Source organism: Bombina bombina, chromosome 2, assembly GCF_027579735.1.
Source record: "Bombina bombina isolate aBomBom1 chromosome 2, aBomBom1.pri, whole genome shotgun sequence".
In the NCBI taxonomy this organism is placed as follows: Eukaryota; Metazoa; Chordata; class Amphibia; order Anura; family Bombinatoridae; genus Bombina; species Bombina bombina.
In genome coordinates this window covers 564,671,620-564,698,436 of record NC_069500.1, presented here as the reverse complement: position 1 = coordinate 564,698,436, position 26,817 = coordinate 564,671,620, and the positions used below count along the sequence as shown (strand labels likewise).

At 38.4% G+C, this 26,817-nt stretch overlaps 1 protein-coding gene across 1 annotated transcript in view; it reads right to left on the bottom strand.

Moving 5' to 3' along the window:
* Positions 1-20,576: 20,576 nt before the first annotated feature.
* The window catches only part of TUT7 (terminal uridylyl transferase 7), a gene marked incomplete in the record, with an annotated part of 489,065 nt that continues 482,824 nt past the window's right edge, over positions 20,577-26,817 (bottom strand). The window contains 1 exon segment of the mRNA XM_053702430.1: positions 20,577-21,600. Within this exon segment, the coding sequence (XP_053558405.1) occupies positions 21,533-21,600 (68 nt within the window).

Genomic DNA, 26,817 nt, shown 5'->3' with positions numbered 1-26,817 from the left:
CAACTGCCTATAATCGATGATAGGCCTAAGACTGCCATCTTTATTTTTTACAAAGAACATTGCTGCAGCTGCAGAGGAGGTGGAAGGTCTAATAAACCCTTTTTTCAAGTTGTCATCTAAATATTCTTTTAAATGATTTAACTCTGGCTGTGACAACGGATATATATGACCGTATGGTATGGAGCTTCCAGGTATAAGATCAATAGGACAGTCATAGTCTCTGTGTGGAGGTAAGGACTCAGCCTCTTTTTTATCAAAAACATCAGCAAACTCACTATAGCATTCTGGTAACTTATGTTCAGTGATTTGACAAAGTGTGTGTACCCCAAAACAGGATTGCTTACAATGATTTGAATCGAAAACCACTGATGCTGTAGACCACGAAATAGTGGGGTTATGTTTTATTAACCAATTCAATCCAAGAATTAGTGGATAAACAGAAGATGGAAGGACATCAAACGAAATAAACTCTGTGTGACCTGAAGGGGTAACCACTTTGAGTGGGATAGTGTGGTGAGTTATGGGACCAGAGCTAAAGAATGAACCGTCAACCAGACGAATAGCTAGTGCAACATTCTTTTTTATTAGTGGTATGTGATTATTAACAACAAAAGTGTTATCAGCAAAATTCCCAGAAGCCCCAGAGTCAATTATGGCCTGAACGTTTATCTTCTGATGGGACCACTGTAAGGAGACATAAATAGATAGATGAGATTTTATGCTGTTAACCAAATTAACTGTATGGTCATTAGATGAAGTCTTACCCTTCTTTTGTCGAATCAGAGAGGGACAGTCCCTAACTCCATGGTTCTTTTCAGCACAGTATAAACATAAGTTTAGAAGCTTACGCCTTGCTTTCTCTTCAGGTCTTAAGGGTCCCCTAATAACTGCAACATTCATGGGTTCTTCTATGGATCTAGTGGATACTGTGGAAGGAGTTGAGGGATAATAATTGGGAGTCCTTCTGGTGGTATTCTCCGAATAAGATCTTTCTGACTTCCTTTCCCTAAGTCGACAATCTATGCCAATAGAGAGAGTCATCAAGGCATCCAAGTCCTCTGGAATCACACCCCTTGCCAACTCATCCTTAACTGCATCATTGAGCCCCAAACGGAACTGATTGCGTAGAGCAGGAATATTCCAAAGGGTGTCAGGAGCCCATCTTTTGAATTCAGTAATGTAATCTTCTACCATTCTTTTGCCCTGCCTTAAAGATCTAATGGCAGTTTCAGCAGTATTTTTTTTATTGTGATCTTCATATAAGAGAGACATAGCAGAAAAAAAATCTTCTAGGGAATTTAGGATAGGATCATCTTTTTCATAAAAAGCATTGGCCCAAGACCTGGCCTCACCTCTGAGAAATGAAATTACAGTTAGAACTCTAATCCTGTCAGTTGGGTATGACTTAGGTTTCAAAGTAAAAAGCAGAGTGCAGGAATTCCTGAAATCCCTGAACATAGATCTGTCCCCAGAGAACTTTTCAGGCGGACTAACAATGGGTTCTGGGGTTGACTCAACATTAGGAGTTTTGTTAGCAAGGTGATCATTAATAATTTTTTTTATATTCTGATTCTCTAATTGAATATCCCTTAAGCCTTGAATCATGTGATCCATACTCTGAGCTAGAGAACCAACTCTCCTGGACAGTTCACTTACATCCATGATTTTAGCTGTTAGTAGTATTCCTTTTTTAAGGCTTGGTAATATGTTAGGATTTGCTGAGTTCTTTTAGAAAACACTACTACAACAGCTTACTGCTAATGTAGGACCACTCAGTCTCACACCTTACCTCGGATTCCCACAGATTGAACTTAAGGGAACCCTGATATGCTCATTGATCTGAGGGTCACTACAGCAGGGTAGCTGAGTGAAAACGGAACCTTCACGCAACAATGACTGCTAGCAGCAGAAAAGGAAAGTAATTCTTAGAGGAATGTAACTTCAACAGTAGTGAAAGAGTTAATTACTGCAGGTGCCTTGATTCACTCACACAAGCAGTGTAAAATAGTTTATGCAGCAGGCTTTAGCAAACACACCAAAAATCACACAGTACTTTGTTATCTGAATGAATAAATCAAGCTGAGGGCATTATGTAAACCATAATTTGATAATGAATATTAGTTATTTCCAAACTTGTTCAATGAAAGCATAAGAAGCTGTGTTAATCTCATGAAACAGGTAAAGTTGAAGTTATACAAACAGTTATTTGCAAGCAGATATGAAGGTTAATTGTGATAAAGACTGAAGTATGCTTAGGAAGTCTGTTTATGAGAAATGGTAGCAATATGAATCTTTGTCACAGTTATTTGTATGCAAGTTAGTAAGTAGAAGAAATAGTTTAGTGCATATTTGTCATCTGAAGCGTATATGAATCCCCAGCAGGTGAGAGTTACACAGTTAATATGGCAAGCTTGAGTGTAATGCAATATATACAGACCAGTGTTACAGGAGATGGCAAATGAGCAGAGTAATACTGTTACCAGACAGCAAACAGTCCCAGCGGTCTCACAGCGAGCCTGACAGAGAACCGCGGCGGGAGAATGTCGGGCGTGACGTCACACGCTGCAGGGAGTAACTTCAATACAGGAGAGAGACAGAGAAGTCTCTGACTGGAATAAACGGTGAAAATCTTCAGGCACAAAAGAGCATCTGCAGGTTGATTCAAGCAGGCAGAAACTCAGGGTGAGTTTAGAGAGCAATGAAGTGAAATACAGAGTTGTATAAACGGCTAGGTCTCTTCAGAAGCAGCTTGTCACTGAGCAACAAATTACCAAGCAATGAGTTCTGTTGGGAGGAGCCTTAAATAGGGCTAGTGAGTTCACTTTCTTAAAGGTACAGCATGAAAAGAGATAAATCCCTGACAGTCTGAAAACAAATGAACGATTCTCTCTTTAGAAGATGCCATGACTGAAGAGCTCTGAAAATTGCACGGAGTTCCAAAATATTGATTGGTAATCTCACCTCCTGAGATTCCCAAACCCCTTGTGCTGTCAGAGACCCCCAAACAGCTCCCCAACCTGCCAGACTTGCATCTGTTGAAATTACAGTCCAGGTCGGAAGAACAAAAGAAGCCCCCTGAACTAAACGATGGTGATCTGTCCACCACGTCAGAGAGTGTCGTACAATCGGTTTTAAAGATATTAATTGAGATATCTTTGTGTAATCCCTGCACCACTGGTTCAGCATACAGAGCTGAAGAGGTCGCATGTGAAAACGAGCAAAGGGGATCGCGTCCGATGCAGCAGTCATAAGACCTAGAATTTCCATGCATAAGGCTACCGAAGGGAATGATTGTGATTGAAGGTTTCGACAAGCTGAGATCAATTTTAGACGTCTCTTGTCTGTCAAAGACAGAGTCATGGACGCTGAATCTATCTGGAAACCTAAAAAGGTTACCCTTGTCTGAGGAATCAATGAACTTTTCGGTAAATTGATCCTCCAACCATGATCTTGAAGAAACAACACAAGTCGATTCGTATGAGATTCTGCTAAATGTGAAGACTGAGCAAGTACCAAGATATCGTCCAAATAAGGAAATACCACAATACCCTGTTCTCTGATTACAGACAGAAGGGCACCGAGAACCTTTGTAAAAATTCTTGGAGCTGTTGCTAGGCCAAACGGCAGAGCCACAAACTGGTAATGCTTGTCTAGGAAAGAGAATCTCAGAAACTGATAGTGATCTGGATGAATCGGAATATGCAGATATGCATCCTGTAAATCTATTGTGGACATATAATGCCCTTGCTGAACAAAAGGCAGGATAGTCCTTATAGTTACCATTTTGAATGTTGGTATCCTTACATAACGATTCAATATTTTTAGATCCAGAACTGGTCTGAAGGAATTCTCCTTCTTTGGTACAATGAAGAGATTTGAATAAAACCCCAGCCCCTGTTCCAGAACTGGAACTGGCATAATTACTCCAGCCAACTCTAGATCTGAAACACATTTCAGAAATGCTTGAGCCTTCGCTGGATTTACTGGGACACGGGAAAGAAAAAATCTCTTTGCAGGAGGCCTTATCTTGAAGCCAATTCTGTACCCTTCTGAAACAATGTTTTGAATCCAAAGATTGTGAATTGAATTGATCCAAATTTCTTTGAAAAATCGTAATCTGCCCCCTACCAGCTGGGCTGGAATGAGGGCCGCACCTTCATGTGGACTTGGGAGCTGGCTTTGGTTTTCTAAAAGGCTTGGATTTATTCCAGACTGGAGATGATTTCCAAACTGATACCGCTCCTGTGGGTGAAGGATCAGGCTTTTGTTCCTTATTGTGACGAAAGGAACAAAAACGATTATTAGACCTAAATTTACCTTTAGATTTTTTATCCTGTGGTAAAAAAGTTCCTTTCCCTCCAGTAACAGTTGAGATAATAGAATCCAACTGAGAACCAAATAATTTATTACCCTGGAAAGAAAGGGAAAGCAAAGTTGACTTAGAAGACATATCAGCATTCCAAGTTTTAAGCCATAAAGCTCTTCTAGCTAAAATAGCTAGAGACATATACCTGACATCAACTCTAATGATATCAAAGATGGCATCACAAATAAAGTTATTAGCATGTTGAAGAAGATTAACAATGCTATGAGAATTATGATCTGTTACTTGTTGCGCTAAAGCTTCTAACCAAAAAGTTGAAGCTGCAGCAACATCCGCTAAAGATATAGCAGGTCTAAGAAGATTACCTGAACATAAGTAAGCTTTTCTTAGAAAGGATTCAATCTTCCTATCTAAAGGATCCTTAAAGGAAGTACTATCTGCCGAAGGAATAGTAGTACGTTTAGCAAGAGTAGAGACAGCCCCATCAACTTTAGGGATTTTGGCACAGATGGCACAGGATATAATTGCTTAAAACGTTTAGAAGGAGTAAATGAATTACCCAAATTATTCCATTCCCTGGAGATTACTTCAGAAATAGCATCAGGGACAGGAAAAACTTCTGGAATAACTACAGGAGATTTAAAAACCTTATTTAAACGTTTAGATTTAGTATCAAGAGGACCAGAATCCTCTATTTCTAATGCAATTAAGACTTATTTAAGTAAAGAACGAATAAATTCCATTTTGAATAAATATGAAGATTTATCAGCATCAACCTCTGAGACAGAATCCTCTGAACCAGAGGAACCATTATCAGAATCAGAATGATGATGTTCATTTAAAAATTCATCTGAAAAATGAGAAGTTTTAAAAGACCTTTTACGTTTACTAGAAGGAAAAATAACAGACATAGCCTTCTTAATGGATTTAGAAACAAAATCTCTTATGTTAACAGGAACACTCTGAGTATTAGATGTTGACGGAACAGCAATAGGTAATGTAACATTACTAAAGGAAATATTATCTGCATTAACAAGTTTGTCATGACATATATTACAAACAACAGCTGGAGGAACAGATACCACAAGTTTACAGTAGATACACTTAACTTTGGTAGATCCAGCACCAGGCAGCGTTTTTCCAGAAGTATCTTCTGACTCAGTGTCAATCTGGGACATCTTGCAATATGTAATAGAAAAAACAACATATAAAGCAAAATTGATCAAATTCCTTAAATGACAGTTTCATTAATGGGAAAAAATGCCAGTGAACAAGCTTCTAGCAACCAGAAGCAATAAATAATGATACTTAAATAATGTGGAGACAATAGTGACGCCCATATTTTTTAGCGCCAAAAAAGACGCCCACATTATTTGGCGCCTAAATGCTTTTGGCGCCAAAAATGACGCCACATCCGGAATGCCGACACTTTTGGCGCAAGAAAACGTCAAAAATGACGCAACTTCCGGCGACACGTATGACGCCGGAAACAGAAAAAAAATTTTGCGCCAAAAAAGTCTGCGCCAAGAATGACGCAATAAAATGAAGCATTTTCAGCCCCCGCGAGTCTAACAGCCCACAGGAAAAAAAGTCAAATTTTAAGGTAAGAAAAAAATTGATTGATTCATATGCATTATCCCAAATATGAAACTGACTGTCTGAAATAAGGAACGTTGAACATCCTGAGTCAAGGCAAATAAATGTTTGAATACATATATTTAGAACTTTATATAAAAGTGCCCAACCATAGCTTAGAGTGTCACAGAAAATAAGATTTACTTACCCCAGGACACTCATCTACATGTAGTAGAAAGCCAAACCAGTACTGAAACGAGAATCAGTAGAGGTAATGGTATATATAAGAGTATATCGTCGATCTGAAAAGGGAGGTAAGAGATGAATCTCTGCGACCGATAACAGAGAACCTATGAAATAGACCCCGTAGAAGGAGATCATTGAATTCAAATAGGCAATACTCTCTTCACATCCCTCTGACATTCACTGCACGCTGAGAGGAAAACCGGGCTCCAACCTGCTGCGGAGCGCATATCAACGTAGAATCTAGCACAAACTTACTTCACCACCTCCATAGGAGGCAAAGTTTGTAAAACTGATTTGTGGGTGTGGTGAGGGGTGTATTTATAGGCATTTTGAGGTTTGGGAAACTTTGCCCCTCCTGGTAGGAATGTATATCCCATACGTCACTAGCTCATGGACTCTTGCTAATTACATGAAAGAAATACAACTTGCCTAATAATTCTGCACTCCCTGTAGACTGTTCCATGTCCCCAGCATGGTTATTTAAATGGTCCCACGCTGGAGTTATCCGTGTTTGCAAGATAGTACACGTAGCTGCTGACCTGAAAGAGACTCTGATAGGGAAGTTTCAACAAAGCAAGTGGCATACAGTGTATGTTAAATCAGCCATCCGACAAAACATGTTGCAACAAACAAACTCAAATATTTATATAAGGAAACAAAGAGTCTAGTGTCCTAATCTCATGCAAAACTGCAAGATAATAATAAAAAAAAGAAGAAAAAGTAAACATTTATATATTTTCACATAACGTGCTAGTATGAGCAAGCTTAAATAAACTTTATGCAAAGTCCTCTTGTAGATTGGATGTAAAGTTACTTTATCCCATTCCGATTCTGGGGAGTTTTAAAGCCAGTTCTTTATGGAGTATCCGAGGTGTCAAAATTATAGCCAGCTGCGTTTCTCCGGCTGCTATGTTATTGTGAGCAAATGAAATGCTGGTCAACCTGATAGATAACTCGATGAAAAGTTTCTGGGGGAGGATGGCCATCAATCTCCTGTGCTTCATCATATCTGCAGAACCACATAGCTCCAATTTATGAAGGGAACCACCTACAAACACTTCAAGGAGTGGAATAGATTCAAAGCGGTGATCTGTAGAAACAAATTGCCCCCTGCTAGCTGAACAACCGGCACTCGGTATATAAAGGGGGTTGCACAGTAGGACATTCATCTGCCATAGCACTTATCAGTCCCCCCCCCCCCCCCCCTGGTTATCATGCAGGAGCTCAATTGAATCCACCCCCACCTGTTTCTGTTTAGTGTCTGACTTGGCGATCTGCATCGCGTCTGTAAGCAATGTTATAAGGCGCTGTTCAAGGGATTGAAAACTGTGATTTAACATTCGTTTAACATCCTCCTCCCATATAGTGGCCGATTCCATAGCTCTGACGAGGTAGATTGCTCACTCACTATCCTCCTTAACTCCGGTAGGATTATCAGGCTGGGTTTGACAGACAGAATAGGCCTTAATGGCGCAGACAGCTGCGTTTCATCTGATCCATCGCTACAGTCAGCAATCCGCCTCAGGGTTAGTTTAAGGCTCTTCTCAAGAGGCACAAGTATTCTCCCATATGAAAAACAACCATAGTTGGTATAATACAGCTCACAAAACAGGATTTTCCATTCAGATCTAGACGGAGCTCACATGAATACGTCTGCCATGATAGGTTGCTGGCTCTGCCCCCCCCCCCCCCCCCCAAACAGATTAAAAGCTAAAAAACAGCATATATGAGGAGATTGATAAGTAACAAATAACCTTACTTTATATGAATGGCTATAAGAATAATAATGGGTCACTATGTGCAGAATTATATAACATTATTTTTTAGGTTTACTGTCCCATTAATAGCTTAAACGGCTAAATTTGGATAAAGACACAACAAAGTAAATAAGCCAAAATGAATCATTCCATTACATATGTGTATTTACCAATGTGCTATTCTAGATCAAAGGTACATCAAACTAATTTATTTGAAAACCAATGGAACAAATTTATCACTGTTGTGTAAGGTTGGTAAATTTAACCAGAATAGACTCATTAAAGGTAGAAATAAGCAGTACATTTCTACCTATGACCAACCTGATAAAAAGGCACTCTCATACCAATACTATAAATAACCTAACCAATTTCAATTCCTCCACCCAGTGGGTTATTGTAGAAGGAACTAAAAATATTTTATGGAATACACCTAAAAGCTACCAAACTAAAATTATAGTCTAATAGCCAATAAGGAAAGGTTTTAACAAACAGTGTTTAAATCACCCTTCCTATTCAGGTGCCTTTAGCAAGTCAGCTGTAATGGAAAGAACCTATAATAGTGTAGAAAGTACCATGTCAACTAGGACTGAAACATACTTCAAAATAAATTTATAGTAGTAGGAAAAATTAGTAACCTGGATCTATCCTTGGTGAACTCTATCAGTAACAATAATTTATTATATCAAATTCTGAAGAGGGCGATCCCACTATTCTCAGGCGAACATCTCCAGAGAGTCAATGGTTAGTGACCCAGAACCTAATACACAGGTTTTTCAATGGGCCCCGAAACAACCCAGAGGGGAGGGGGTACTCACAGAGAATAGAAGCAACAAATGTTCAAGTGCAAAGATATCCCGTGAGGGACAACAGGAGCACGCGGGGGCACAGGTACCAATGAGTGACTTCTCTGTTATAAACTTATCCTCTTATCATATCACTGAAATCGAGAGAAAGGTCCTTGGGTATGGTCTAAATTTTGTTCCATCGAGAGATTTTGATTTATTCCAAACTGATGGATATATATGTGTGTATGTATATATGTATGTATATATATATATATATATATATATATATATGTGTGTGTATATATATATTATATATATTATGTTATATGGGTAATTTGAATCTCACATATTAAGCATATTGAGGGTAGCCTTAAATCTAGTATCAAATGTTTATAATGCAGCATTCCACAAGTTTCTTTTTGTATAAGTTGTAACATATGGTTCCAATATATGATCCTCTCTACAAATGGTTATATGGGCATATTCTGTTATGTGCTATAACAACATTCTTATTTCCTGTGGGCCCCTTATGCAGATGTGAAGTTAACTACGTTTTTTATATATTTCCTGTGACCTCATGTATGACGTATACATCACTATAAATTCTTTGTGTGTTCTTCAATAAGGGGGACTTTTGTGAAAACACTCAGTTGCATGTGTGTGTGATTTCAGTTGTCACCCCAGGGCCCTGAAGAAAACGTGTGCCGCACCCTTATCAGCCAGAGCAGAGCTAAGGAACAAAAGAAGTAACCCTACAAAACTGGTGTCAGAAGTGGGATGAAACAGGGAACTCTCGGAAGGTGAGCTGAACAAAGATTCTTTTTATTCTGACCTTTTTTCTCTTACCACGAGACCCCTTAAGTTTAATTTTACATAGGAATAGTTGGGGAATATATATGTGAATCTTTGGTAGATTCTATTGTCTAAAAAGAGGAATAATAGATTTCTTTGGTAGAAATCAGGTTAAATTAATTAATAATAATTAAGTCTTTGGTAGGCTAAATAAAAAGGGAATAATAGATTTCTTTGGTAGAAATCAGGTTATATTAAGTCTGGCTGAAGGGTTAAACTACACATTTTCTTGTTGCTTGCTTTTGAAATATTGCTGTAGGCTAACATTGCTTTAAAGTTATAAGATAAATAATGCATTGTTTATATGAATTCTTATGCTGCTTGCTTTTTAAACATGCTGTATGGCAAAATACTGTTTATTATAAAGTGTTAAGGAAGTAAAATACTGCTTATTGTATATTGTATTAAGAATGTAAACTGTTGCTAATATGTATTGCTGTTTCTAAACGCTACATTTTTTCTGGTGAATGGTGACCTTTGACCTAGAGATAATTAATGCCAGAAACTACTGAAAGGATCAGCATAGTGATATTTTTTTTTCTTTCTCTTGTTGTAAACTTAAGCATTAAGCACAATAACTGGTAACGGAGTACAACCTTTCTAGTTAATGTGGTTTTTGCAAAAAGATTCAATAATTAATTGCTCTTAAAGGTAAAGGTATTGTATTTTTTATTTTTATTATTTTTTTTTTTTTTTGTGTTGTATTGTATTTTGTTGTAAAAGTTTTTAAAGATAAGTTAGGAGTTGAGAATGGGCAAATCCCAGTCTAAACAATTTCCATCACCTATGCAAGGAGAAATATGTAAAGATTATGTGGGAGAATATGGCAGAATGGACAGAAGCTATGAGAAGCTCTGATCCATTCCCCAGAGAGGGGGATAATGATACATTTCATATGAATATGGTAAAGGGGTTGTGTCTAGGTGATGAAGAGGCATTTCCATGGTATAAAGGTGATCCAGGGTGGAATATTGATTATATGAAAAAGGGTGGGGAAAATTGGCTGACTGTTGCTCCATACTGGCAATATATTGATATAGATGGGAATAAAAAAAAGGGTAAAAGTGAGAAGCAAAGACAGAAAGCATATTCACCCCCCTGCCCCATATAATGCCCCTCACCTACCTTTGCCATCATATAACAGACTATATCCTAGCCTCCCATCCCCTAGTGACATAGATCTAGAGACTATTGCTATTGCCTCTGCTCAGGTACCCCAGGAATGGACCTTGCCAGGACCTTCTGTAACTCCCCGATACCAGGTCACTAAACCCCCAATTATGCCCAAACCCCTGATTAAGGTTGAACCAGTAACACCTTCCTACCCCCCTACAATAACCCCACAATATAAAAGAGGGAATAAAGAAGTAGAGGAGGAGGAGGCAGCTGTACCAGAAGCTAGTATGCCATTTCTTACTGTGGGAGACCAATTAATTATTAAACCTTTGTCCCCGGGTGAATTAAGGGAAATTACCAAGGGAGCCCCAAACCCCCGTCAACATCCATCAGCTTGTATTATGTATTTAAAAAGAATGTTACAAGGACAAAACATGACACAGACAGATATAAAAATTATCATTGATGCACTTCTAGACTATGACCCTGAATCAGGTTGGGAGTGGGTTAATGTAAAGAGTATTAGTAAATTGAGTCGAGATCCAACAATTAACTATGCCCTAAACACATGTGAGGGACTTGATGAAATGTGGACAGAATTAAGTATAGAAATGCATAGAATATGGAAGGATAAACAAAGTATGTCAATTGCACTAGCGTGCAAACAGAATACAAAGGAAACAGTAGTAGAATTTGTTAAGCGTTTTTATAAATGCTGGAAGGAAGAGGCTGGAATGGAATCAGGAGATGCAATGGGCTCTCTGAAGGTCCAGACTTGCATTAGTAATATGCAACCTCAGCTTTCTTTGTTGGTGAAACAACTTGTCTCTGATTGGCCAGAGTTGACTCCAGCAGAATTCTTGAAAAGAATTCATGAAAAAGAAGGGGCAGGTTGTTTTGACATCAGGAAATTAGAAGGAAAAAACGCAGCTTTTTATCAAAAGCAGAGTTTACAACATTGTGATCCATTCCAGGCCAGGGAAAGGGATAATACAGGGAGTAATAGAATGTATGTGAGAGGTAGAGGGAGAGCTAGAGGAAGAGCTAGAGGGAATTATACTTCAAACAGAACAATTGTTTTAACTTTGGGGAACAGGGACATTGGAAAAATGAATGCCCAAAACCCCCTAATAATTCTGGCCCCCCTTACAATCCCCAACAGTATAACAGACAGCATTACATAGCCCCTGCACCCATGGAGGCACCCAAACACAACATACAATGGCCATAGGGGTGTCTAGAAGGTAGCACTCCAATTTTTCCAGTGGTGTCAACAAGTTATCATGAGCAACCATACTTAGTCCTAGAAGTAGAGGGAGAACCCCTACCATTTCTAGTAGACACAGGAGCTACATGCTCTGCCTTATGCTCAGATATGTATGATGGCATTACTGAAAAATCTGAACCTTCTCTAGGGATTAATGGAGTGCTGACTCAGACTCGCATCACACCGCCACTTGAAGTTAGGGTACCTTGTACTGGCCAACAACTTTTGCACCCATTTCGTATTATAACTGGGTGTCCCCTTAACCTTTTGGGTCGTGATCTTATGGGTCCCCTTGGTTTGAAAGTAGCTGTCACTAGACAGGGAGGGTTAGACGTGAGTCTAGGGTCCACTAACCTGTGTTTTTTTAATGACATATTGACAGATGTCCCATCCTCTGTATGGGCATCTTCAAAACTTGACGTTGGTTTAGTTCAGTGTACCCCATATAAAGCCAGATTAAAACCTAATACTACTCCAGTGTTTATTAAACAATATCCATTGTCTAGAGAAAAGAAAGAAGGGATAAGACCCATGATAGAGGAATTCCTTAAACAAGGAATCCTCCGTCCAGTAGTTTCTCCCTATAATACCCCCATAAATCCGATCCCAAAGAAAGACAATGAATATAGGTTAGTACAAGACCTAAGGGCAATTAATGAAATAGTAATCCCAATTGCCCCAATAGTCCCAGATGTTACAACCTTACTCACAGCCATTCCACATGATGCCTGTATATTTACAGTAATTTATTTAGCTAACGCATTTTTTTCAGTCCGATTGGACCCTGAGACACAGCTACTTATGGCTTTTTATTATGATGGGCGTCAGCTTACCTGGACACGCCTCCCTTTAAGGCTATGTGGCCTCACCTGCGGTCTACTCGCTGGTGCTCCAACGTATCTTGCGGTCATGGACTCCAAGCCAAGGTTCCGTCCTCCTTCAGTACGTCGATGACCTACTGTTGTGTAGTCCTAACCAGGAGGCTAATACAGTAGATACAATAAGTCTGTTAAAACACCTTGCTGCTGAAGGTCATAAAATAGCAAAACATAAGCTACAAGTAGGAGTGACAAAAGTGGATTAACTTGGTTTTGTGCTTTCCCAAGGCCACCGGTCCATTAGTCCCAAACGAATCCAAGCGATTCAACAGATCCCAAAGCCAGTTACTAGAAAGGACATGCTCACCTTTCTAGGTATGATTAATTATTGCAGACAATGGATTCCTGAGTGCTCCCATCATGATTCCATTCTAAGGCAAGCCACAAAAGGGGATAGCCCTGAACATATACAATGGACCACAGACATGACTAAATCCTACATAGCTCTGAAGACTAGCATTATTAGTGCCCCTGCTTTAGGACTACCTGATTATTGTAAACCATTTCACTTGTATGCGAGGGACAATTGTAAAACCATGGCTGCTGTCTGTGCCCAAGAGCATGGTGGAGGCAATATGCGTCCCGCAGCTTTCTTTTCCAAAGTAGTTCCAATACCGGTACAAGGAATGCCGGCGTGTCTCCAAGCATTGGCGGCTTGCGCCATGGCTGTAGAGATGGTTGAAATAATCACATTAGGCCATCCAATAGTACTACACACTAGTCACCAAGTTTTACATTTTGTAAAAAATGTCACTACCCAACACATGACTTCTCAAAGACTTTCTGGTTATGAATGTATATTACTGAATAATACAAATCTGACTATTAAATATAGTAGTGTATCCTCAGGGCCAACTCAAATACTTAGTGCCTTACTTACAGGATCACCAGACTTTCCAACAGATCATGATTGTATAGAGGTAATACACCACATTACCACACCAAGACCTGACTTGATGGATAAACCTTTTGACCATGCTGATAATGTGTTTGTTGATGGTTCTTGTTCCCGACCTAGTGATGGTATTTATAAGACAGGCTATGCCGTTGTGCAACTACCAGACATTGTTCTAGATGCAGGCCCCATTCCTTATCCTTCTGCACAAGCTGCAGAATTAATAGCACTTACAAAAGCATGTAAATTGTTTGAAAATAAATCTGTTAACATTTACACTGACTCTCGCTATGCTTTTGGGGTTGTGCACGATTTTGGTATGATATGGAAACAACGTGGTTTTGTTTCAGCAGATGGCAAGACTATCTCTCATACAGACCTGATTAATGACCTTTTAGAGGCCATACAACTCCCAAAGGACATAGCGATCATACATTGCCGTGCACATACATACAAGTCTGACCCTATTTCCTTGGGTAATGCACTTGCAGATAAAATTGCTAAAGAGGCTGCTTATGCTTCTCATACACCCGGATCCACCATCCGTATGTATGCTGTTTTAGCCCCACCTTCATGTCCTAAAGACCATATGCTTCTTGAACTCCAGGGACATGCCACTCCTAGTGACATATCTTTCTGGACTACTAATGGGTTAACTTTAGATGAGAATGGTTTGTTTTCTAAAGAGGGGAAGGTGGGCATACCGGAAAGCAGTGCACCACTCTTTATAGCACAAGCCCATGGTGTTGGACACCTAGGTATAAAACCAACAACTAACTGGTTGAAGCAATCTTTCTACATTAGAGGTATAGGTGATCATTGCAAGGCATATATTAATAGATGTGTATATTGCTTACAGACCAATGCAACCATTCCCAATAAAGCCCAGCATGACCACTTACCCCCACCTACAGCCCCATTCACACATCTACAAATTGATTTTACACATATTCCAAAAACTGACACTAAACAATTATATCTGCTTGTAATAGTTGACCAATTTTCTAAGTGGCCAGAAGCTTTTGTTACCCAGAGGGAAGATGCAAAAACAGTCGCTAAAATTTTAGCCACTGAAATAATTCCCAGATTTGGTTGTCCGCTTCAGATTAATTCTGATAACGGTCCAGCGTTCATTAGTAAAATCACACATGAGTTAGTAGAATGGTTACACATTAATTGGAACTTTCACATTCCCTACCATCCTCGAAGCTCAGGGATTGTAGAAAGAATGAATCGCAATATCAAGGAAAAACTTTTAAAGGCAACAGCAGGTACATGGGTTAAATGGCAAAACTATTTACCTGCGATTTTAGCAGAAATCAGAATGACCCCAAATAGGACAACCAGGTTGTCTCCATTTGAGGTCCTAATGGGTAGACCATTCCCGACTCCATGGGTAAAAGGCCCACTTATCATTAAAAATGGTGATTTAGATTGTATTAAGGAACAATATGTAAAACAATTGATTGATAAATTGAATGGCATCTATGGTGATGTGTCTTTCCGTTTACCTCTTCCCTCACAGGAACCAACCCATCCTTTCAAGCCTGGAGATCTGGTCTGCATTCGCCAGCTGAATAAAGCAAAGAAAGGAGGTTTCCCGTTCAGCAAGCCAGTCACTGTGATCGCTGTAACCAGGACTGCCGTACTGACTGACGACAAGGACATCTGGATACACGCTTCACGAGTGAAACTCTGTCCAAAGAGAGGAGAAGCGGGTGACAAGCTATCAGTCACCCCTCACAAAGGAGAAGTGGGTGATAAGGTATCGATCACTCCTCACAAAGACCAGGATGACGATCTCAATCATGGATCCAAGACATTTCTGCAAGATCTTCCTTTTCCTAATGGGGATATTGATCTTTGTGTATATCCCAATAGTATTAATAACGGCATGTTATTACTCACCTGAAGATGCTGAACACTTTACACCTATATTGTTTACTATTATTAACATTGTTTAACTGTTACATGTCTTGTCAGGTATGATACAAGATGCAGAAAAAGTTCAACTGCAAAATTTAATTAGAGGTAGACCCAGATAGTTTATATTGTAGGAACATTACAGGTTATTTGATCACGATGTGATCAAAGAGGGGAATGATGGATATATATATGTGTGTATGTATATATATTTATATATATATGTGTGTATGTATATATATTTATATATTATATATATTATGTTATATGGGTAATTTGAATCTCACATATTAAGCATATTGAGGGTAGCCTTAAATCTAGTATCAAATGTTTATAATGCAGCATTCCACAAGTTTCTTTTTGTATAAGTTGTAACATATGGTTCCAATATATGATCCTCTCTACAAATGGTTATATGGGCATATTCTGTTATGTGCTATAACAACATTCTTATTTCCTGTGGGCCCCTTATGCAGATGTGAAGTTAACTACGTTTTTTATATATTTCCTGTGACCTCATGTATGACGTATACATCACTATAAATTCTTTGTGTGTTCTTCAATAAAGGGGACTTTTGTGAAAACACTCCGTTGCATGTGTGTGTGATTTCAGTGGTCACCCCAGGGCCCTGAAGAAAACGTGTGCCGCACCCTTATCAGCCAGAGCAGAGCTAAGGAACAAAAGAAGTAACCCTACACAAACTATCCTCTATGTTAACAAATTAGTGAGAGATCTTACCCTGAGGAAATTTTTCTAGGCTTCTGAAAGTAGTGGTCTCGAAGTGGCTGATACACACTGCCAAATAGAAAGTCAAAGTGATCTGTGTTTTGGAGATTTTTGTGCACTTGTAGATCTGGAAGATCTAAGTAGCACACAGGAAGCTAATTTGCTTACTTTACACTCAAAAAGGAAACAGTATAACATGAGGTCTCTATCTAATTTTATCCCCTACAAACTAGGGGCAAGGGTTTGGAGGTTTTTCATAAAAGGGTCATTGAAGATCTAACACTATTAGCCAGTAACAAAAATAATAATCGATCTAATTTATCAAGACTGGAGATAGAAGCAATATCCAAATTGCAGAATAACAAAGATATAGTTATTCGCCAGTCTGATAAAGGTGGTAGTGTTGTATTGTTAAACAAGAATACCTATATAAGAGAGGCACTGAGACAGCTAGAAGACCCTGAAGCCTATATGAGACTGCCTAGAAATCCAACCACCCAGTACAAGGCAATACTAAAGGACTTGTTGGATGATGGTGTGGAAGTGGGCATTTTTAATAATGAAACATACGATTCTTTGTTGGTGGATAATCCTATAATGCCCATTTTCTATCACCTACCAAAGGTCCATAAAAGCCTCATTGATGTACAAGGCAGACCCATAGTGGCTGGAATTGGATCCCTACTGGAGCCATTATCTAAGTGGATTGATCAATTTCTCCAACACTTGGTTTCGAAATTGCCCAGTTTTGTGAGGTATACATCACATGTACTGTCCAAGATGGGTGACGTTGTTTGGGAGTTGGGATATGGTTGGATAACAATTGATGTTGTGTCTCTACATTCCAGCATACCACACGAATATGGATTACAGGCGGTGTCGTATTTTTTGGACAGAGAGACTGATTTGCCACAGGAACACAGGGACTTTGTGTTGAGAACGGTTTGTTTTCTACTCCAACACAACTTCTTTATGTTTGAGAGTACATTTTATCTCCAAAGACGTGGAACCACTATGGGGGCAAAATTTGCCCCCTCCTACGCAAACCTGTTCATGGGCTGGTGGGAGCCGTTCCACGTCTTTGGGGGTAAGAGAGAATGTACACAATACATCATTAAGTACTTGATATTTATTGATGACCTTTTGGTTATCTGTTCAGTGACTGAGCATCAAGCTAATACCCTGGTTGATATGTTCAACAATAATAATATAGGTCTGAGATTCACTTCTGAATGGAATCAGACCAGGATTAATTATTTGGACATAACACTTACATCTGACTGTGAGAGAGGACGAGTGTCTTCAACCCTCTATAGGAAACCTATTTCAGGAACACGCTCCTGCATGCCCGAAGTAGTCATCCCAGACATGTGTTTAAAGGCATTGCAAAGGGCCAGTTCATGTGGCTAAAGAGAAACTGTACCCGAGAAGAGGATTTCCTAGAAGAGAATAAAGATCTAAAGCTCAGATTGAAGGATAGGGGCTACCCAAAGAATAAAGTCTTCAATTAAGTTTCTTTGATGGACAAAAACAGTGTTTTTGGACGTCAGAGAGATAATAAAATGAGGAGCCAATTATCAAATAAAACAAAGCCTACTTTGGTTACGGCTTTCTCAAATCAATATGACCAAGTCTGTCAGGTGATAAATAGGAATTTGCCCATCCTTTGTGGGGATAAGGTTCTACATGAACTTATAGATGATGGATGCAATTTCGTCTATAAACGGAATTTAACTTTGGGGAATTTACTAGCTCCCAGTATGCTGCAGAAGGATAACAGTGGCAGTTCTTGGTTGCAAGTTAAAGGAACCTATAAGTGTGGGAAAAGGACATGTAATTCATGCAACCACATGAATGTTTCTAGAACCTTCACTTCAACACAGACAATGGAAACTTTTGACACTAAGGGTTGCATTAAGTGTGGCAGTAAATTTGTCATTTGATTGAATGCACAAAGTGCAACAAACAATATGTAGGCAGAACAACTAGGCCAGTGGGCAAACAGATTAGGGAACACCTTTCTTATGTAACCCAGGAAAGGGCAGTTTCAGCCCTATCCAAACCTTTTCTAGAAGTTCACTCGGGGGATGTTGGAACCTTCAGGTGGCAGGCTATCAAGCTTATTTCCAGACCACCCAGGGGCAGTGATAAATTACAGATTCTTTCCAGGCAGGACATTTACTGGATACACAAGCTTGGTAGCCTGCTACCTGGGGGTTTCAACTCAGAATTTGATATAATAAATTATTGGCACAGATAGAGTTCACCAAGGATAGGTCCAGGTTACTAATTTTTCCTAGTACTATAAATTTATTTTGAAGTATGTTTCAGTCCTAGTTGACATGGTACTTTCTACACTATTATAGGTTCTTTCCATTACAGCTGACTTGGTAAAGGCACCTGAATAGGAAGGGTGACTTAAACACTGTTTGTTAAAACCTTTCCTTATTGGCTATTAGACTATAATTATAGTTTGGTAGCCTTTAGGTGTATTCCATAAAATATTTTTAGTCCCTTCTACAATAACCCACTGGGTGGAGGAATTGAAATTGGTTAGTTTATTTATAGTATTGGTATGAAAGTGCCTTTTTATCAGGTTGGTCATAGGTAGAAATGTACTGCTTATTTCTACCTTTAATGAGTCTATTCTGGTTAAATTTACCAACCTTACACAACAGTGATAAATTTGTTCCATTGGTTTTCAAATAAATTAGTTTGATGTACCTTTGATGTTCTAGAATAGCACATTGGTAAATACACATATCTAATGGAATGATTCATTTTGGCTTATTTACTTTGTTGTGTCTTTATCCAGATTTAGCCGTTTAAGCTATTAAGATACATTAACCCGTATTAGCATTACTGAGGTGGTTTATTATTGAATTTGGTTGACCCATTATTATTCTTATAGCCATTCATATAAAGTAAGGTTATTTTGTTACTTATCAATCTCCTCATATATGCTGTTTTTTAGCTTTTAATCTGTTTATCCCTTTTTTCAGCTTAGAGTATAAGTATGTTTTTAACTGTGTGCTTTTTCTATAAAGAACCACCCCCAATGGGGGAGTGGTTAACAGGTATTTAAGGTGTTCATGATTACACCTGTAACAGGCCTATAACTACGGCCATGCTGCGCGGAAACCGGTCAGACTATCTGTATCTTTCTCTTTGCTGAGTCTGATGTGCTCTTTTTATCCATTGGAATATATACAATATAGATGTTTCTATACTTTTTTAAACTGGAGTTGAATGGTTTCCTGCCCTGGACGTGCATTGGATTTGTCTTTTTTCTATATATATGCTTTGTATAATGCGTATAGCATGCTTTGACACTGCACAGTATGTGTGAGTTACCCTGCCCAGATTGAATGTTTTAGTTCATTGAGGACATCCAATCTTGTTTTATGCTTTAATTGCCCTATACTTAAGCAAATAAGTTGAGCTTTGTAGTTTTTTATATAGAATAAAATCAAACCTTATTAAATTAATATGTTTATGAGCGCTGGGTTACTATTGACATATGTATTTGTTTGTTCCTAGAGGAGAGGGAACTTATTAATCCCCTTGCACCACAACAACACGTTTTAGCTTATTTTCTAGTATAAGATATTTTTTTGAGAGGCGCCACTCTTGCTATTAAATTTTGGATCTCATATCTTCTATGTTTACTCTATCATATAGGTCCTAGATTGGCTTTACATATATTAAAGTTGGCCTGAAGGCTTGTGTTTTATACCAATATGGTAGCTAGTTCTGGAAGGACTGAAATTACATTTAAGACTGTGTAAAATATTATAAATCATGCCATAATTTTAATAAATCATTCCTCAAACACAGTAGCACAAAGATTTTAATCTCTTAGATTTTCAAAATCTGGCTAAGCCTTGAAAAATAAGAAATAAGACATCCCACCTAAAACAATACATTGTGTTTAAGAAAAAAATAAAGATGGTTAACAGCAGTTTTTTTTTTATATTTCACCTACACAAATTAACTGTTAAGGCTTTTGGTGAAAATAAAACAAATGGTCTGTACTCTTAGATCTTCTCTACAAATGGATGAGGCAGTTCTCCGTTATATATTATAGATTCCTATGAATACATGGTTTTAATTATAACTTCATCTTACACAATCACAAAAAAAAGTATTTTCTTAAAAGCACAAGTAAATAAAATGAAGACATGGTTGCACATTTTACCCATTTTAAATTGACGACACCACAATAAAAAAAAAAAGTCTGAAAATAGTTTATTGTAGATTTTATGGTTTTAGTTCTCTGTACTAAAAGAAGCAGCACCACAGGGAAAATGTATGTAGTGAGCAAATTCTTTCAGTGGAAATTAGACATTTTTTATTATGGTTTGCTGGGTATCCTATGTTTTAACTCACATTTCTTTCCCTTTATTTAAGCTACCAAAAAAGGTAAAGAAAACCCCCAAATACTTTTGTTTCTTAGCAGCATAAAAACAGGAACAACCCATGCGGAGATGTCATATTAAAAAAAAAATAATAATAAAAAAAAAAATTTGATGGTGGAAATACGGTAAACACCAGACCAGACACAGGAATCAAAACAATAACAGATGTAACTATTACATCCATTGAGGTATTTACATAAAAGGTGACAATATTTTCCACAGATTACAAGAATAATAAAATCATGTTTGAGAACACAGCAGCAGTCCACTAATGTATTAAAGAATTTTACACAAGGATTTCATAAACAATTAACAATAATAAATACCATTTACTTCTCAAAAATATTTCTATTTCACGAGGCAAGAAAACTTTGAATCTCAATTTGCCTGTTACATCAAATAAAAAGGGACATTGAGGGGGATTTGCTGTAATTAAAATCATTAGTTATTTTAAATTTATTGTAGTACTTGTTTATCTTTTTACTTCATACACAAATACTAACGTCATGGCTTTCAGTTAAAATGCACAACTAAAAATAAATTAAGAACAGGTGCCCATTAGTATGGACTGCATTAAAACACAGAGTTTCTCAATTTTAAATTACAATGTCATATCAAAATAAAAAGGTCTCCGTTTATTAACCAAGTCCAAAGTCTGTTCATTGCTGCTATCCCGTAAACCCAGATACTTTACTTAACGTAAACTTCACTTAAAATAAAATGTATTGACGACGGCCAAATAATCCATCTCTGGCAGTGTGTTTCTTCTTTAAGAATCTTGCTGCGTCCTCTTCTGATTGGCTTTTCCCTGAGCCATGTATTTATTTGAAAGGCTACCTAAAACAGTAAATAAGTTGTATGTTATTCTCTGTAAATTGTTCTTTTGTATCATATTTAGTAAAAGGACATGAAGGTAAATAAATAGAAAAGGTTCTTTAAAGAACTACTAAATAAATATGCATATTATGCAAAAGGATTTTTGTTTTTATCGTTTAATCAATTTTTAAAAGCAGATGATTCAAGGTCAAGAAAAACAGAAACCCCATGCAAACCAAACAAGAGAACCCTCCTAAATCTGCCCATTCCCTCTCAACATAGTTTTGTTGTTCATTTAAAGGGACAGTAAACAGCAAAACATGTTATTGTTTAATAAGATAGATAATCACTTTATTTACTGCTCCCCAGTTTTGCATAATATATAACACTTACATTAATATACTTTTTACCTCTGTAATTACCTTGCATCTAAGTCTCTGCAGACTGCTTCCGTATCTCATATCTTTTGATAGACTTGCATTTCAGGCAATTAGTGGTGACTCTTAAATAACTCAACGGGAGTGAGCACAATGTTAACTATATGGCTCACATGAACTAACGCCCTCTAGTTGTGAAAAACTGTCAAATGCATTCAGATAAGGGGCGGCCTTCAATGGCGTAGAAATTAGCATATGAGCCTAACTAGGTTTAGCTTTCAACTAAAAATACCAAGAGAACAAAGCAAATTTAATGATAAAAGTAAATTGGAAAGTTATTTAAAAAATGAAAAGGGATTTAACAACAAAAAAACATAAAGCACAATATTATTCATCACCACTGGGCCAGTACCAGTGCAATACAAGTCATCTTAAGGGAGGACAAGAATGTACACAGACTAAAAAGGAAGGCTTAAAGGGCCATGAAACCCACATTTTTTCTTTCATGATTTAGAAAGAGAATGCAATTTTAAACATCTTTCTAATTTACTTATATTATCTAATTTGTTTTATTCTCTTGATATTCTTTGCTGAAAAGCATATCTAGATATGCTCAGTAGCTGCTGATTGGTTGCTGCACATAGAAGCCTTGTGTGATTGGCTCACCATGTGCATTGCTTTTTCTTCAACTAAGGATATATAAAAAATGAAGCAAAATAAATAATAGAAGTAAATTGTAATGTTGTTTAAATTTCTAGTCTCTATCTGAATCATGAAAAAGATTTTGGGTTTAGTGGCCCTTTAAGGTGTAAACCGATGCAAAATGTGTAATTCAAATCTTCTAGCATAAGCAGTGTTGGAACTAAAGATTATTTAAAGTGATGGTAAATCAGAGCGTTTAACAAACGCTAGGATTTACTATCACTAAAAATCAAGTGGAGTTTAAGTGATCATATATATAAAAAAGGGTGCTAAACTCACCCTAAATGTGTTGTTGCACATCGCTAAAGTCAGCGTCTCCAGCCAAAAACAGAAATAAACCCTAACAAAACATAGGGTGGGGTCTTGTGGAATTTCACCACATCAAAGAAATTAATCATATATTATGTTTTCTTTCATACAGGTGGTGTGAGAATTAGTACTCATGGGAACTAATACCCAAGCTGTAAAGTCCACAAGTAATCACTTGAAGGGAGGGATTCCAAAAAAAGAAATTTCACTGAAAAAAAATTAAATCCACAACCCCAAAATGATGTTTTTTTTTAAAATTATTATTAAATGCACTTAAAAGATAAATAAAACATGCAAAAAATCAAATGGAGACAACTGTCTGAAGCATCTTTCAACCAAAATCGTCCTCAGAAGAAGCAACCACATAAAAAATGGTAAAAGTTTGTAAAAGTATGCAAAGAAGACCAAGTAGCTGCCTTGCAGATTTGGTCAACTTAAAGCCTTATTCTTAAAGTCCCATAAAGTGGCCACTGATCTAGTAGAATAAGCAGTAATCAGTTGCAGTGGAGGCTGACCTGCCTTCAATTAAGCCTTGTGAATCAATAGTTTCAACCAAGAAGCCAAATAAAAAGAAGAACTTTCTGTCCTTTTCTGGAACCAGAAAAGTAAATAAAACTGGAATATTGCCTAAAAGTCTTAGTAACATCAATGTAATACTTTAATGCCCTAACAACATTGAACTTATGCAAAGAACTCTCTTAAGCATTTTTAGGATTAAGACACAATGAAGGAACAACAATCTCTCTGCTAAAGTTATCTGAAGAAACAACCTAAGGCAGAACATCAAAAGTAGTATGTAAAACTAATTTAACCTGATAAAAAATGAAATAAGTAGGATCACACGAAAGAGCAGATAACTCAAACTATTCTAGCAGAAGAGACAGTCAAAAGAAACAACACTTTCCAGGAAAACAGTTTAATGTCTACCTTATATATAGGCTCAAAAGGAGGAGCCTGCAAAACCCTTAACACCAAGTTAAGATTCCATGGAGGAGAAATTGGCTTGATACGAAAAAAAGCCTGAACAAAACTATGAATATCAGGAAGATAAGCAATTTTTCTATAAAAACATAATTTATGCTTACCTGATAAATTCCTTTCTTCTGTTGTGTGATCAGTCCACGGGTCATCATTACTTCTGGGATATAACTCCTCCCCAACAGGAAATGCAAGAGGATTCACCCAGCAGAGCTGCATATAGCTCCTCCCCTCTACGTCAGTCCCAGTCATTCGACCAAGAAACAACGAGAAAGGAGTAACCAAGGGTGAAGTGGTGACTGGAGTATAATTTAAAAGATATTTACCTGCCTTAAAACAGGGCGGGCCGTGGACTGATCACACAACAGAAGAAAGGAATTTATCAGGTAAGCATAAATTATGTTTTCTTCTGTTATGTGTGATCAGTCCACGGGTCATCATTACTTCTGGGATACCAATACCAAAGCAAAAGTACACGGATGACGGGAGGGATAGGCAGGCTCATTATACAGAAGGAACCACTGCCTGAAGAACCTTTCTCCCAAAAATAGCCTCCGAAGAAGCAAAAGTGTCAAATTTGTAAAATTTGGAAAAAGTATGAAGCGAAGACCAGGTTGCAGCCTTGCAAATCTGTTCAACAGAGGCCTCATTCTTAAAGGCCCAAGTGGAAGCCACAGCTCTAGTGGAGTGAGCTGTAATTCTTTCAGGAGGCTGCTGTCCAGCAGTCTCATAGGCTAAACGTATTATGCTACGAAGCCAAAAAGAGAGAGAGGTAGCAGAAGCTTTTTGACCTCTCCTCTGTCCAGAGTAAACGACAAACAAGGAAGAAGTTTGGCGAAAATCTTTAGTTGCCTGCAAGTAGAACTTGAGGGCACGAACTACATCTAGATTGTGTAAAAGACGTTCCTTCTTTGAAGAAGGATTTGGACACAAGGATGGGACAACAATCTCTTGATTGATGTTCCTGTTAGTGACTACCTTAGGTAAGAACCCAGGTTTAGTACGCAGAACTACCTTGTCTGAGTGAAAAATCAGATAAGGGGAATCACAATGTAAGGCTGATAACTCCGAGACTCTTCGAGCCGAGGAAATAGCCATTAAAAACAGAACTTTCCAAGATAACATTTTTATATCAATGGAATGAAGGGGTTCAAACGGAACACCCTGTAAAACGTTAAGAACTAAGTTTAAACTCCATGGTGGAGCAACAGCTTTAAACACAGGCTTGATCCTAGCTAAAGCCTGACAAAAGGACTGGACGTCTGGATTTTCTGACAGACGTCTGTGTAACAAGATGGACAGAGCTGAAATCTGTCCCTTTAATGAACTAGCTGATAAACCCTTTTCTAAACCTTCTTGTAGAAAAGACAATATCCTAGCGATCCTAACCTTACTCCAGGAGTAACCTTTGGATTCGCACCAGTATAGGTATTTCCGCCATATTTTATGGTAAATCCTTCTGGTAACAGGCTTCCTAGCCTGAATCAGGGTATCAATAACCGACTCAGAAAAACCACGTTTTGATAAAATCAAGCGTTCAATTTCCAAGCAGTCAGCTTCAGAGAAGTTAGATTTTGATGTTTGAATGGACCCTGTATCAGAAGGTCCTGTCTTAGAGGTAGAGACCAAGGCGGACAGGATGACATGTCCACTAGATCTGCATACCAAGTCCTGCGTGGCCAAGCAGGTGCTATTAGAATTACTGATGCTCTCTCCTGTTTGATTTTGGCAATCAATCGAGGAAGCAGCGGGAAGGGTGGAAACACATAAGCCATCCTGAAGTTCCAAGGTGCTGTCAAAGCATCTATCAGAACTGCTTCCGGATCCCTGGATCTGGACCCGTAGCGAGGAAGTTTGGCGTTCTGGCGAGACGCCATGAGATCTATCTCTGGTTTGCCCCAACGTCGAAGTATTTGGGCAAAGACCTCCGGATGAAGTTCCCACTCCCCCGGATGAAGAGTCTGGCGACTCAAGAAATCCGCCTCCCAGTTCTCCACTCCCGGGATGTGGATTGCTGACAGGTGGCAAGAGTGAGACTCTGCCCAGCGAATTATCTTTGATACTTCCATCATTGCTAGGGAGCTTCTTGTCCCTCCCTGATGGTTGATGTAAGCTACAGTCGTGATGTTGTCCGACTGAAACCTGATGAACCCCCGAGTTATTAACTGGGGCCAAGCCAGAAGGGCATTGAGAACTGCCCTCAATTCCAGAATGTTTTTTGGAAGGAGACTCTCCTCCTGATTCCATAGTCCCTGAGCCTTCAGAGAATTCCAGACAGCGCCCCAACCTAGTAGGCTGGCGTCTGTTGTTACAATTGTCCAGTCTGGCCTGCTGAATGGCATCCCCCTGGACAGGTGTGGCCGATAAAGCCACCATAGAAGAGAATTTCTGGTCTCTTGATTCAGATTCAGAGTAGGGGACAAATCTGAGTAATCCCCATTCCACTGACTTAGCATGCACAATTGCAGCGGTCTGAGGTGTAGGCGTGCAAAAGGTACTATGTCCATTGCCGCTACCATTAAGCCGATCACCTCCATGCATTGAGCTACTGACGGGTGTTGAATGGAATGAAGGACGCGGCATGCATTTTGAAGTTTTGTTAACCTGTCTTCTGTCAGGTAAATCTTCATTTCTACAGAATCTATAAGAGTCCCCAAGAATGGAACTCTTGTGAGAGGAAAGAGAGAACTCTTCTTTTCGTTCACTTTCCATCCATGCGACCTTAGAAATGCCAGAACTAACTCTGTATGAGACTTGGCAGTTTGAAAGCTTGAAGCTTGTATGAGAATGTCGTCTAGGTACGGAGCTACCGAAATCCCTCGCGGTCTTAGTACCGCTAGAAGGGCACCCAGAACCTTTGTGAAGATTCTTG